This window comes from Gossypium arboreum, chromosome 12, assembly GCF_025698485.1.
Source record: "Gossypium arboreum isolate Shixiya-1 chromosome 12, ASM2569848v2, whole genome shotgun sequence".
Lineage (NCBI taxonomy): Eukaryota > Viridiplantae > Streptophyta > Magnoliopsida > Malvales > Malvaceae > Gossypium > Gossypium arboreum.
The window spans coordinates 117,778,483-117,789,827 of NC_069081.1; the positions used below are offsets into that span (position 1 = coordinate 117,778,483).

Consider the following 11,345-nt stretch of genomic DNA (forward strand, 5'->3'; position numbering starts at 1 on the left):
TTGCTAAGTTGCAACTATTTAAGTATAAAGATTCTTTTTTATGTATTTTTAACTTGTTGGGAAACATTTATTTTAATGTTTTTCGTGTAATTTATGTATTATATTTTTTAAAAATTTTGTATAAAAAATAATACCGATCGACTGGGTTGAGCTCGAGTTTAACATTTTTTTTATTTGAGATGAGCTTACACAAAATTTTAAGCCTATTTTTCGGGTCGAGCAGGGACTAGACCTAAAAAAGGGGCCTAAAATTTTGTATCAGCTCGACCCATAATCAAGTCTACTACCAACATTATAAACTATTAACAATATATGCATTAGAAGTTTAGAGGCACCTAGAACTTTAATGTATGTTTTGTAATTTTTATGTGAGAAAACGGTTTTTATAAACTCTTGCATATGTGACATCTCCGTACGATGTAGAAATTGTCACAATAGAAGATGGTATCCTTTGTGTAACATTAATGAAGTAATATTATTATTCTATTGTGTTGTAATCCATTGTGACATTGTTGTTGTTAATCAAGGAGGAATTTCTTGAACCAATAAGCTGAATACTTAAGGTATCTTCTCAAGTTGTTCTTGTAATCAATGTATGTGAACCCGAACCTAAGTGTATATCCAGAATTCCATTCGAAGTCATCCAAAAAGGCCCACATGTAGTAACCCTTTATGTTAACACCTTCCCTGCCAAAGAGTTAAAAAAAACATTGATTTCAGCAATAAGTTGAAGCTAAAAGCTAAAGTTGATCTATGAATTCAGTAACTTTTGTTCTAAGTACTCACTGGATTGCTTTTAGAAGGTACTTTAAGTGGCCGTCAAGGTATCTAATCCTGGTGCTATCTTTGAGTGCCTCTTTTACCGTCAATGAAGCATTATTTGCTTCAGCCACCCCTGCACCGAATAATCAATAAACAAAATAGCTTATTGGTTCAAATGCATGAAAAAAAAATTAGGTTAAAATATACTCCAAGTCCCTGTATTCAAACGTTTGGAATTTAGTCCCTCTTCTTTTCAGATTTCAGAATTTGAGTTCAATTGTTACCATTGTTAAATTTTTTTTGTTAAATTCATGTCCATTATAATATTTTTTTTATTTCAAAACACCATACTAACGAATTTAACATAAGAATTTTAATGATGTTAATAATCAAACTTGCATTTTAAAATCTAAAAAGTAGAGAGATTAAATTTTAAATGTATAAAAAGTATAGAGACTTAGAGCATATCTTAACTCAAGATTAAAGACTCAGGCAATGTGGCTAACCATTCTCTGTAATGTAAATGGTCGGACTGTTATATTTCTTCTTTAAATATAACAGAAGGTCTCTCAAACCTTTTGGATAATTAAAAAGCCAGCTCACATCAGTCTGTAAAATTATTGACACCAATATTTTGGTCATCAAAATGGCTGTTTGAAGAAGGCAGAAACAGAGGAAAAGTTTTTTTTTTCTCGGCTGCAAGAACTTACGGGTGTGCCGATCGGAACTCCATTCTTCTCAGCTGCAAGAACCAAAAGGTATGTTAATGATGATGGAAGTGTTTTATTTTAGGGTTCAAATATAATAAGATAATAAGCTGTGGATTGGAAAGTCATTAGCATACTTGTGAGATTTACTCTGGCATCAGTGGGTAGGAAGGGACTATTCGATGGACCATTTTCTGCATAGTTAGTGGTGTAGTAATTTGCACCAAGGAAATCAATTGACCCTTTTAACAGCTTGGACTCTGCTTCAGTGAATTTGAACAGTCTATTTCCTACCAATGATTGCATGCTCTTTGGATACTCACCATATATTATTGGATCCATAAACCTACACAAAATTTGCCACGAGTTATCAGTGAGTCGAAATTTTCATATGCAACACCTTAAATACGATTATAACACGAAAAGTAACATGAATAACAGGTCTGGTATTCTTTTCGACTCACCATCCAAAAAGGAAATCCCGAGCCCTGGAAGCTGCCTTGCGGTCCGCGGTTGTATCAAATTTTGGTTCAAACCAAGTGGTTACTAAGGTGATTCCAATTTTTCCCTTTTGAAATGCCTGCACTTTCTATCACTATTAGGGTTGTTCTATTATATGTTGATGATTCACTTTTGTCCTTCATGTTTATTTATTTAAAATCGGATGCGAACCTGGTATTTCTCCCTGTAGAGATTGACGGCGGCTGCATGGGAAAGAAGAAAATGATGGGCTAAGATATAAGGCCGGGTTGAAGAGGGGGGTAAGCCCTGGCCGAAGCCTAAGCTCCACCCATTAGGTTCATTCATGGTCACCCAACGCTTGACTCGATCCCCAAATGTTTTAAAGCAAAAATCAGCATAATCTACAAAGTCATCCCTGTCAAGGAAAAAAAAACAATTTAATCATTCTTTTTAATATATAGATGTTGAACTAAAATATTTTAGATTAAATGAAAAATCCACCATTTTATTTGAAATGACTAAGAGAATACATTTTGTTAAGGGATTTTGACTTCAAAAAATGTTGATTGTTGGGAGCCGATAGGCTTCTTAACATATATGATATTATTTTCGGAGTTTTGTTTTTTTAACTTTGTTGAGAATTTGAGAACCCAAGTGTATAAAAAAGTAGCCTAAAGAGGTGGTGGGTTTGAAAAGTAAGAGCACCTTGTTGAATGTGAGATAAGATAAATAGTGTATTGCTTGCTCATGTTTATCCACAAAAAAATACAATAATTGTGCTTTATGGACTTTAAAAAAAAAATCATCAATGCTCGATATATTTTGAAGGAGATTAAAGAACTTACACAATTTTGGGACTTGCAAATCCACCATATTCATCTTCAAGAGCTTGGGGATGATCAAAATGGAGTAAAGTGACAAAGGGCTTTAAACCATTGGCAAGAAGATCATCTATGAGATTGTTGTAAAATTGGACACCCAATCGGTTTACCCCGCCACTAAGTTTCCCCTCTGCAAAATAAAGACCATAAATTTCAATTTTAATATTAAAATAATTAAAATCAAAATGGGTAGATTAAAAAGAATGATCTTACTGGGTAAAATTCTAGTCCATGAAATGGAGAATCTGAAGGAATCCAAACCAATTTTTTTCATAAGCATAATATCTTCCTGTAGAGCATTAAATTAAGTGATTTTTGTTAGATGATATAATGGCCAAAAATGTTAATATAAATCTAAATAATTAAATAATATTTTATTGGACAACAAACCTTGTAACGATGATAAAATCAACTGCAACATCTCCTGTACTTCTATCAACAATTCTTTCTGTCATAATTAGTTAAATTTAGAATTTTCAATAAAATAAATTGTAATTAATTATAATGGACATTTATTTTATGAAAATTATTTTGGCATATATTATTCCTGTAAAAACAAAGGACATATTTTATATATAATTATTTGGTAATGAAAGGGATATTATTATTGAAAATCTTGATAGTGGTTTCAATGTCATTGTCCATACTTTTTCTTCTATTGAATTTTATTAATTTGTTATTTTCATGCTTAAATTGTTATTTTCAATACAAAAACTTGAACTTTGGTCTCACCTCAATTTTCTCCTTTTTGAATTTTTATCCCATTCTTTCTTTGGTATTGAACGTTTTAATTTGAATTTATTTCAATAAATTAATAATTTTTTTAAGTTTTGAAGTCCTAATATGAAAAATTAGTGAACCTGGATGTTGTCTAACGAGAATGTCCCATATACTTGGTCCTTTTCCATCTTCAAAAGCTGCTCCTTCAATCTGCAATAACGAAATGAGCAAGGAATTAATAATAATAATAATAATAATATAGTTTAATTACAATATCAAAGCCTGAATTAACTTACCTTATATCTCAATTAATTTCTGGTCTAATTTTCAATCTAATCAATCTAACTAACTTAACTTATCCGATTTTAAATCTTAAATATAGTGTACATATTAATAGGAGTAGGTAAGCTACCTGGTAAGCGGCTGATCCGGCACCGAAAATAAAACCAGGTGGAAAACAGCTTCGGTTAAATGGCCTCCATTTATGACTTGCTATTGCACCATCCATGGCTACCATTAGTACCAGCAAGCACAACAGCAAAGCCCTCTTGTTTCCCATTTGCCTTATCCCTCTCAGCTCCTTATCTCTCTATCTATACCTCTGTATATATATATATATCCCACTGTTATAGAGAACGGCAAAAATGGCCGTCCAGGTTTAAAGAAAGATTAATAAAAAACTTGGCATTAAATTAAAGTGTGCGGTCAAGTATGATGAGCACTTGATATTGACTCCCACATTATATTTTATGGGGTTAATATAGTAAAGGTATTATGAAAATTTTGAATTGTATTTTGTCTTTTCTATTAAAAAGATAAATAAATTAGTTCACGAAAGTTAGATTAAAGTACAGATCGGTTTTTATATTTAAAATTTTGTTCATTTTTTACGTTAAAAATTGGTTCTATAAGCTTAAGGTACACATGGCATGCCACGTCTCGTTATATGACTATTTTATTAGTTGCGCCAATTTTTAACAGTACATATAAACGAAAATTTTAACAAAAAAAACCAATTTTCTCTTTGATTTATTGTATAGGACTAATTTGCCAATTTTTTAGTATAGAGGGCAAAATGCAATTTAACCCCTAGTATAGGGGCCTCCATGGTACTTTTACTTATTAATATATTATTTGGTACCTAATTTTAGTTTCAATATTCAATTTGATATTTAAGCTTTTTTTTTTCTTGTTTAGTTTCAATGTTCAATTTGACATTTAGACTAAATGGCAACATGTGATCCAATGAATCGAATGAATGTTTAACACCTATACTCTAATAGAAAAAATATTGATGCTTAATTAGAAAAAAATATTGAATTACTAAATTGAAAATTAAAGTCGAACTTAGATACGTACTTAGGACAGTGTCAAATAGAAAAACTCTAGTATCATTAATATTGAAACTAAATTCAGATATTAAATAAAAAAATTAAATATCAAATTCATCATTAAAGTAAAAATTAAATACCAAATAATATATTAATTTTTGACCTGGTCAACGTAAAAATAAAGGCAGAAAACTTGGAAAAGTAAAATAAATATATTAAATTTGCAGTAAAATTGATAAAAGACAAAAGAAATTGCCAGCCTTTTTTCTTTTTGTTGGTCAAAGTACATGGCTGAAAATGTCCAACAACATACTTCATCCATTTTCCGCCACTATTTCTCCAGAAGGCATTTAAATTAGATAAATTCGCGCGAAAAAATATTTGAAAAAATTCCAGACGAGACGCATTATTATTTAAGAATAATTCATTATTTTACTTGCAATTTTTTTGTATTTTTCAACAAATATATTAAATAAAGGAATTATATAATTTTAAATCCTAAATTTGGTAATTAGGGTCATTTTGATAATTATATTTTTTGGTCTGTCTCAGTCCTTAAATTTAGTAATTAGATTAATTTTGATCTCAAAATTTGGATTCTATTAAGATTTGATGATGTAACATATGTTACTAAAACAAGATAGGATCAAATGGACTGAAAATTGATCGATATAATGGTTCAAATAAAAATGTTGAATTGATTAACTTGAAAACTAGTAAAAGAAAGTTTTTTTTGTTTTTATTTCTAATGTTCTGATCTAGTTATTAAACCATTGAATGTAACTTTGAGATTTTACCACACCATCACTTGAAATTTAAAAAATTGTCACAAAATTAATTTTTATATTTTTAAATTTAGAGACCAAAATAAATCTAATTATCATGTTTAAGTGCCAAAGTGGATAAAAAATTATAAATATCAAAGTGAACCAGTAACAGTAAGGGGTAAGAAATATTAAATTCAAATATTTTTAAAAACTCAAACATCCTAAAGGTATGATTTTTTATTATTATGTTTTGTTTTTCAGAAATATAAAATGTTTGCTAAAATATTTGAATGGGGTAAAACTGGAAAACTTGTAACAAACTCTTAAGTGCTTATATCAAACTAGTAGAAGTAAAATATATTACATGTTTTGTTTGAATATAAATCTTATAAAATCTCCTTAAAATTTTCCTAAAAAATCTGGACACCTTCCTTGTTATTAAAAGTCAATTTCACAATCCCATCAATTACTTGTTGAGAACATACCTGTAAAAATTGGAATGCGTCCAAGTTTTAAGAGAGTCGGCAGGACAATTCGGCTAGATGCTGAAGTTCATTTGCGAGAGAAAACACGCTTAGAAGCAAAATAAATGGTGCTGTGCTGGCCTGCTTGCCGGGCCATAAGATTCTGAAACTTATATTTGGTTATGTTTTCTAGTACATTGGTTGGACATGAAATAAATCTTCCAAGTAATGGCAATTCTCGAGTGGAGGTGTTTATAGGTTTCAGTCAAAGTTTAAATATGATATATATATATAATATTAGTACATATAAGTTTAAGCTTGATTTTAAGTCTGTTCATATTAATTTTAATTTGTTTATATTTAATATTCAGTCATTTTATATATTAAAATATAACATTTTAATATGTTTATATTATAGTATTATATATTACTAAAATTTAATTTCTTTTACATGTTAAAATTACATAATATATATAATAACAAAATATAATATATTACAAATTTAAAAAATAAGTCGAGCTGAGTTGAGATTGGACCTTGAATGCTTGATGTTAAACTAGGCTGAGCTTCCTCTCGTTGTTCTTCTTGCAGCCTTATCCCTTTTCAAAATGATTCTTCCCTTAGGATCGCCTTTGGAAGCCGGAACGTAGGGGTCATGATGATCCAGTGGGAGTTCCTCACAAAGCCAGATAGTAAAAATAACATTCATTGTAGTGATGGTAAGCTTGGACAAGTAGCCCAACTCTTAAACAAGTGTACTTGGAAGAGAACAATATTCTATTTGAGTGCAAAACATCGCTCTCAAAGTTGTCTCTCGACACTAAACCGCACCTCTTGATACATGAACATACTAAACCATGACCGTTAAAAAGTGCTTTGCGCAAGTAGGACAATGCATGACCTCTATGTTCATACACAAAGCTCTATATGTAGAGCCGGAGAACAAAACTCTGTGAGTGCTCCACTCCTCAATGATCGTTTTTCAATGCAATGATATTCAAAGAGAACAATACTCGATTTGTGTGGTGTTCCGCACCATCAAAACCCCATAATGGTTGATTCTGGGTTCTGTAAAAACAGTGTGAAACTACAAACCACGAGATAAAAGAGATCGAATAAGACATTCAGTGAGCAAAACCATACTGTTTAAATGATACAGTAGCCAAAGTATTGGCCTTTGATCATAGCTATATCAGAGGCTAGCTAAACTAATTCATTAACTTAAATAATCAAAACCCCTTTTCCCTTCTCCCTGTTTCATAAGCAAATGATAATTTCTCTTCTTTATTGTGATTCATAAGCCAAAAGAATCTCACAGTGGAACAGTAGAAGAGGAAGTTGTTTCAGCTACTGCATGTGGGATTGATGTTGAGGCAGAGGCTTCTGATTTAGTTTCGAAAGACAATTGGTTTCCATTGTTAACTCGCCGAATTTCCTCCACCATTTTCACTAGTCCGGCCATTTTCGGTCTCTGCTCCACTACCCTCGCCACACAACTCATTGCAATTTGTAGCATCTCCACCATTTCCTCCTCTATATTCGGATACCGTAGGAGTTCTACATCAAACACTTCAGCGGTCCACTCTTCTCGAACTACCGAATGCACCCATCTCACCAAATGAACGATCTCCTCCCCACCGGTGGCATGTATTGGAGATTTCCCGGTTAATAGCTCGAGTAAAAAGACCCCGAAACTGTATACATCAGATGCTTGAGTTGCTTTCCTTGTATCAGTTACCTCCGGGGCACGGTAACCTGCAGCACGCATTACAGGCAGAGGCATCGGGCTCATCACTGCTGCTAAACCAATATCTGAGACACAACCGTACCGTTCTGAGTTAAGGAAAATGTTGGAGGCTTTTATGTTTCCATGAACAAGCTTGCCATTGTTTTGTGTGTGGATAAAGGCAATGCCTCTAGCAGCACCAATAGCAATTTTAAGCCTAGTTTCCCAGTCCAACGGTGTCCGGTCTTCGCCCCTTTTACCTGAAATTGAGGATCAAAAAACAAATTACAGTAAACAAAACGGACCCAAATTCATCATTGTGCAGCTCAACTGTATACAAGGTAAGCATATTACCATGTAGCAAAGCAGAGATACTTCCAAGTTCATAGTAATCATGAACCACAAGCTTCTCATCTTTTGAATAATAATATGCTCTAAGTGCAGACACATTCTCATGCCTAATATGACCGATCACCTCCATGTGTTGCTCAAACTCCCGTTTAGCTGAGGTTACTTCTTTCAACCTCTTCACTGCCACAGTGGTAGCATCCTCCAAGGCTGCTTTGTATGTTACACCAAATGTACCTTTCCCAAGCACCTCAGCTGATGCACTCAACAAATCCTCAAGATCAAATGCAAGATTACAACCCTCGAAAAAGATAAGCCTGTTGTTGTTATCGTGATTCGCAGAAGCCTTTCTCTTCAAAGGGATTTCTTTCTTTGGGGTATTTTCAGGGACTCCTTGTTCCTTTTGTTTCTTGGATTGACAACAAATGATCAAAAGGGCAACTAATATGAACAGCACACAGCAACTTCCTATTATTATCCCCAACAATGCAGGTTCACTGAGGTTTTTTCCTTTCTTTGATGGTTGACCATTAGGTGGCTGGCTTGGAATAGGAGAAAGGCTACTATTTGCTGATGAAAGGTTGGTATTACCAGAAAATGCCCAACTTGGGAATCTTTCGAGGGAGTTTGGGATGACCCCAGTGAGATTATTATTGGATAAATCAAGCTGTTGTAAGCTAGGGATATTGATATCCGGAATATCACCTGAAAGTGAGTTATAAGAAAGATTCAAAGCTGTAAGGTGACTGGATTTTGACACTGAAGGATTAATGCTTCCATTGAAGCCATTGTTTGAAAGGTTTACAATTGTAAGATTATTCCAAATGGAAAAATCAGGTAATGGACCAGAAAAATTGTTGAATTGAAGGTAAAGTGTGGTTAAGTTCTTGAGTTGGGCAAAATCAGAAGGGAATGAACCTGAAATAACATTGGATCTAAGGCTCAACACCTCAAGAGCTGATAACCTACTCAAAGTGTTACGTGGGATAGGACCATGAAACCCCATTCCTGGTAAATGCAGACCTATAACCCTGGAATGATCATTGTTACATGCCACACCAACCCAAGTGTTGCAAACAGAGTCTTGTTTGCTCCATTTGAGAGACCTTGAATGATGAATATGTTGAATGAAATCTAACAATGCTTGTTTGTCTTTAACTGGTTCAGCAACTATGGATGTGAAAATTGTCCCCAATAAGAATATGAACAATGGGTTCATTTTCATTTTCTTGCCCATTTTTCCCAGCTGCTTCAAAATCCCAATAATTCAAACCAAAAGATTCTCAGTAAAAAAAGGGTATATATATCCATATGAACTTGAGTAATTAACCTAGAGTGTAAAAGTATAATCATTAAAAGAATCTGTTGGTGGGCTATAATCAGTAGTTAAACAATAGAGACGTTTGTTTTCAAAACTTGTATAAAAAAAGATTGACTTAAATCACTTGATTTTAGGCGGAATTGCTTCAAAAGCAGTAGTTTTAGGTGAGTTAGGTCTGTTTATTTGTTGACTTTTCATTCTTTGTAACTTTTTCCCCTATTTGGTTACTGAGAAAAAAATGTCTAAAAAAAAAACCTAACAAGATAAGGAATCTAATTTAGCCAATCTAAAATTTAAAACTTAAAAGAAATTGAAACCCATTAACTGTTGTCCACTTAGCAACCCAAACATGACTGAAAGTTCAATACTACCATTCAAAATTTTCTCGGCAACCAAACAGCTAATATGAAAACACCAAAGAAGAAAAAAGGACCAAGAACTTACTTGCAGAGAAAAGCCCAGAAAAATTGAAGAATTTGGCAGATTAATCCCTGTGAAACAATTAAAAGGAAGCAAAGCACATTATACAATAATCAAATGAAACTAATCCATTAGATAATCATTTGAGAGATATTTATGAATTATGAGCTGTTCTTGCTTGAGAAAACAGCATCACATGCAAAAAAAAAATGATAATAATAATTATAAAATAAGCTACCATCCATTAGATAATCATTCGAGAAAGAGAAAAAAAAAAAAGAAACAAAAACCACAGTCCCCACATGCAAATATTAAGTACTCTTTTAAATAAATACCGCAGGACCAGGAAAAACCATGTGAAGCCAAAAAAAAGGGTAAGAAAATCTGATACAAAACAGAAGCTTATTTTTAAATTTTTGTATTCATTTGAGCTAAGAAGAAAAAAAAGATTAAAGGAGATGCTGTGAGTGTGGGGCAGAGTACGTACCAAAAAATGAAATATTAGACCATTTGTCATTTACTTTTATTTTCTTGACAAATGATGATGATGACTTCCTTTTTTTTTAATTTATTGTGAAGAATATGATATAAACTTAGTGAATTTGAGCAAATCAATCAAATTAATTCCATTCTTTGAAACTGTTTTTAACTTGACATTAGTAAATTCTTACGAAAGCCTTTTTTATGAGGGAAATTAAAAACATTTAATTACGGTTTTAGTCCCTTAACTATTTTAAAAGTTTGGATTTAATTTTTATTTTTATTTGATATAACTTAGTCCCTCTAATTTTATTTTGTTGTCATTAAAGTGAGGAGTTGAAAAAAAATCTGTAAAATAGTTTTAAGCATTATTTTCAAAATCGAATCGATGGTCAAATTGATGAAATCATCTATTTTCAGTATTCATTGTTAAAAATAAAAATATTAAAATAAATATTTCAGGGAAAAAATTGAAAAAAAAAGCAATAAAACATTAAAAATTATAAACATATTTAAATAAAAATAATGACATAAACATCAATTTTTATAATTTTTTTTTTAATTTGGGATGGGCTTTGATCGGTTGGCTAGTATGTTTAGGGTTGATTTTTCTTGGGCCAACAACATTAAAAAAAAATCAAAATTTCGGTTTTCTTATCGGTTCAATCAGTTTTCGATTTACAATTCAAAGCGGTTCGTGGTTCAACTAATCTAATTTATCTCTTAATGTCCAAAACCAATTGGTTCTCAATTTGACCAACTAGGTCAATCTAGTTTAAACAACAATATATTTAAGCATTTGGCAAACATAAATTTATTTTTGATTGAATTTTATTATTATTTGGTCATGTGATTGAATAATGATAAAAAAATGTATTATTACTTTAATTTTTGAACTAACGGCGTTAACAATTTTAATTTCATAATAATAACATCATAAAAATAGAAAATAACAT

At 31.8% G+C, this 11,345-nt stretch overlaps 2 protein-coding genes and 1 long non-coding RNA gene across 11 annotated transcripts; 1 reads left to right on the forward strand and 2 right to left on the reverse strand.

Moving 5' to 3' along the window:
- Positions 1-450: 450 nt before the first annotated feature.
- On the reverse strand, positions 451-4,269 carry LOC108479389 (beta-glucosidase 12-like). Its single transcript, XM_017781955.2, is given in 13 exon segments — positions 451-687; positions 787-895; positions 1,269-1,371; positions 1,473-1,504; positions 1,607-1,815; positions 1,934-2,049; positions 2,142-2,346; positions 2,777-2,942; positions 3,026-3,101; positions 3,203-3,219; positions 3,222-3,260; positions 3,673-3,742; positions 3,945-4,269. Coding segments are annotated over 13 exon segments (1,458 nt in total). The 5' UTR covers positions 4,092-4,269; the 3' UTR covers positions 451-518.
- LOC108479390 (uncharacterized) lies at positions 1,240-2,580 on the forward strand. Its single transcript, XR_001870461.2, has 3 exons — positions 1,240-1,520; positions 1,911-2,020; positions 2,161-2,580. It is a non-coding gene; the product is annotated as an uncharacterized LOC108479390 (long non-coding RNA).
- A 2,221-nt stretch (positions 4,270-6,490) lies between the features above and the next one.
- LOC108479406 (probable inactive receptor kinase At4g23740) lies at positions 6,491-10,558 on the reverse strand. 9 transcript variants are annotated; one of them, XM_053022754.1, is made up of 4 exons: positions 10,397-10,558; positions 9,934-9,980; positions 8,175-9,414; positions 6,491-8,080 (listed from the first exon to the last, which is right to left on the reverse strand). In XM_053022754.1, the coding sequence occupies exons 3-4, from the start codon at positions 9,403-9,405 to the stop codon at positions 7,407-7,409; spliced, it is 1,905 nt and encodes a 634-aa protein (XP_052878714.1). In that variant the 5' UTR covers positions 9,406-9,414; positions 9,934-9,980; positions 10,397-10,558; the 3' UTR covers positions 6,491-7,406. The 9 variants fall into 9 exon arrangements, with proteins under 9 accessions (XP_052878714.1, XP_052878710.1, XP_017637469.1 ...); XM_053022750.1 differs by having other exon boundaries at positions 8,175-9,417; XM_017781980.2 differs by lacking the exon at positions 10,397-10,558 and adding an exon at positions 10,148-10,377.
- Between the last annotated feature and the right edge of the window lie 787 nt (positions 10,559-11,345).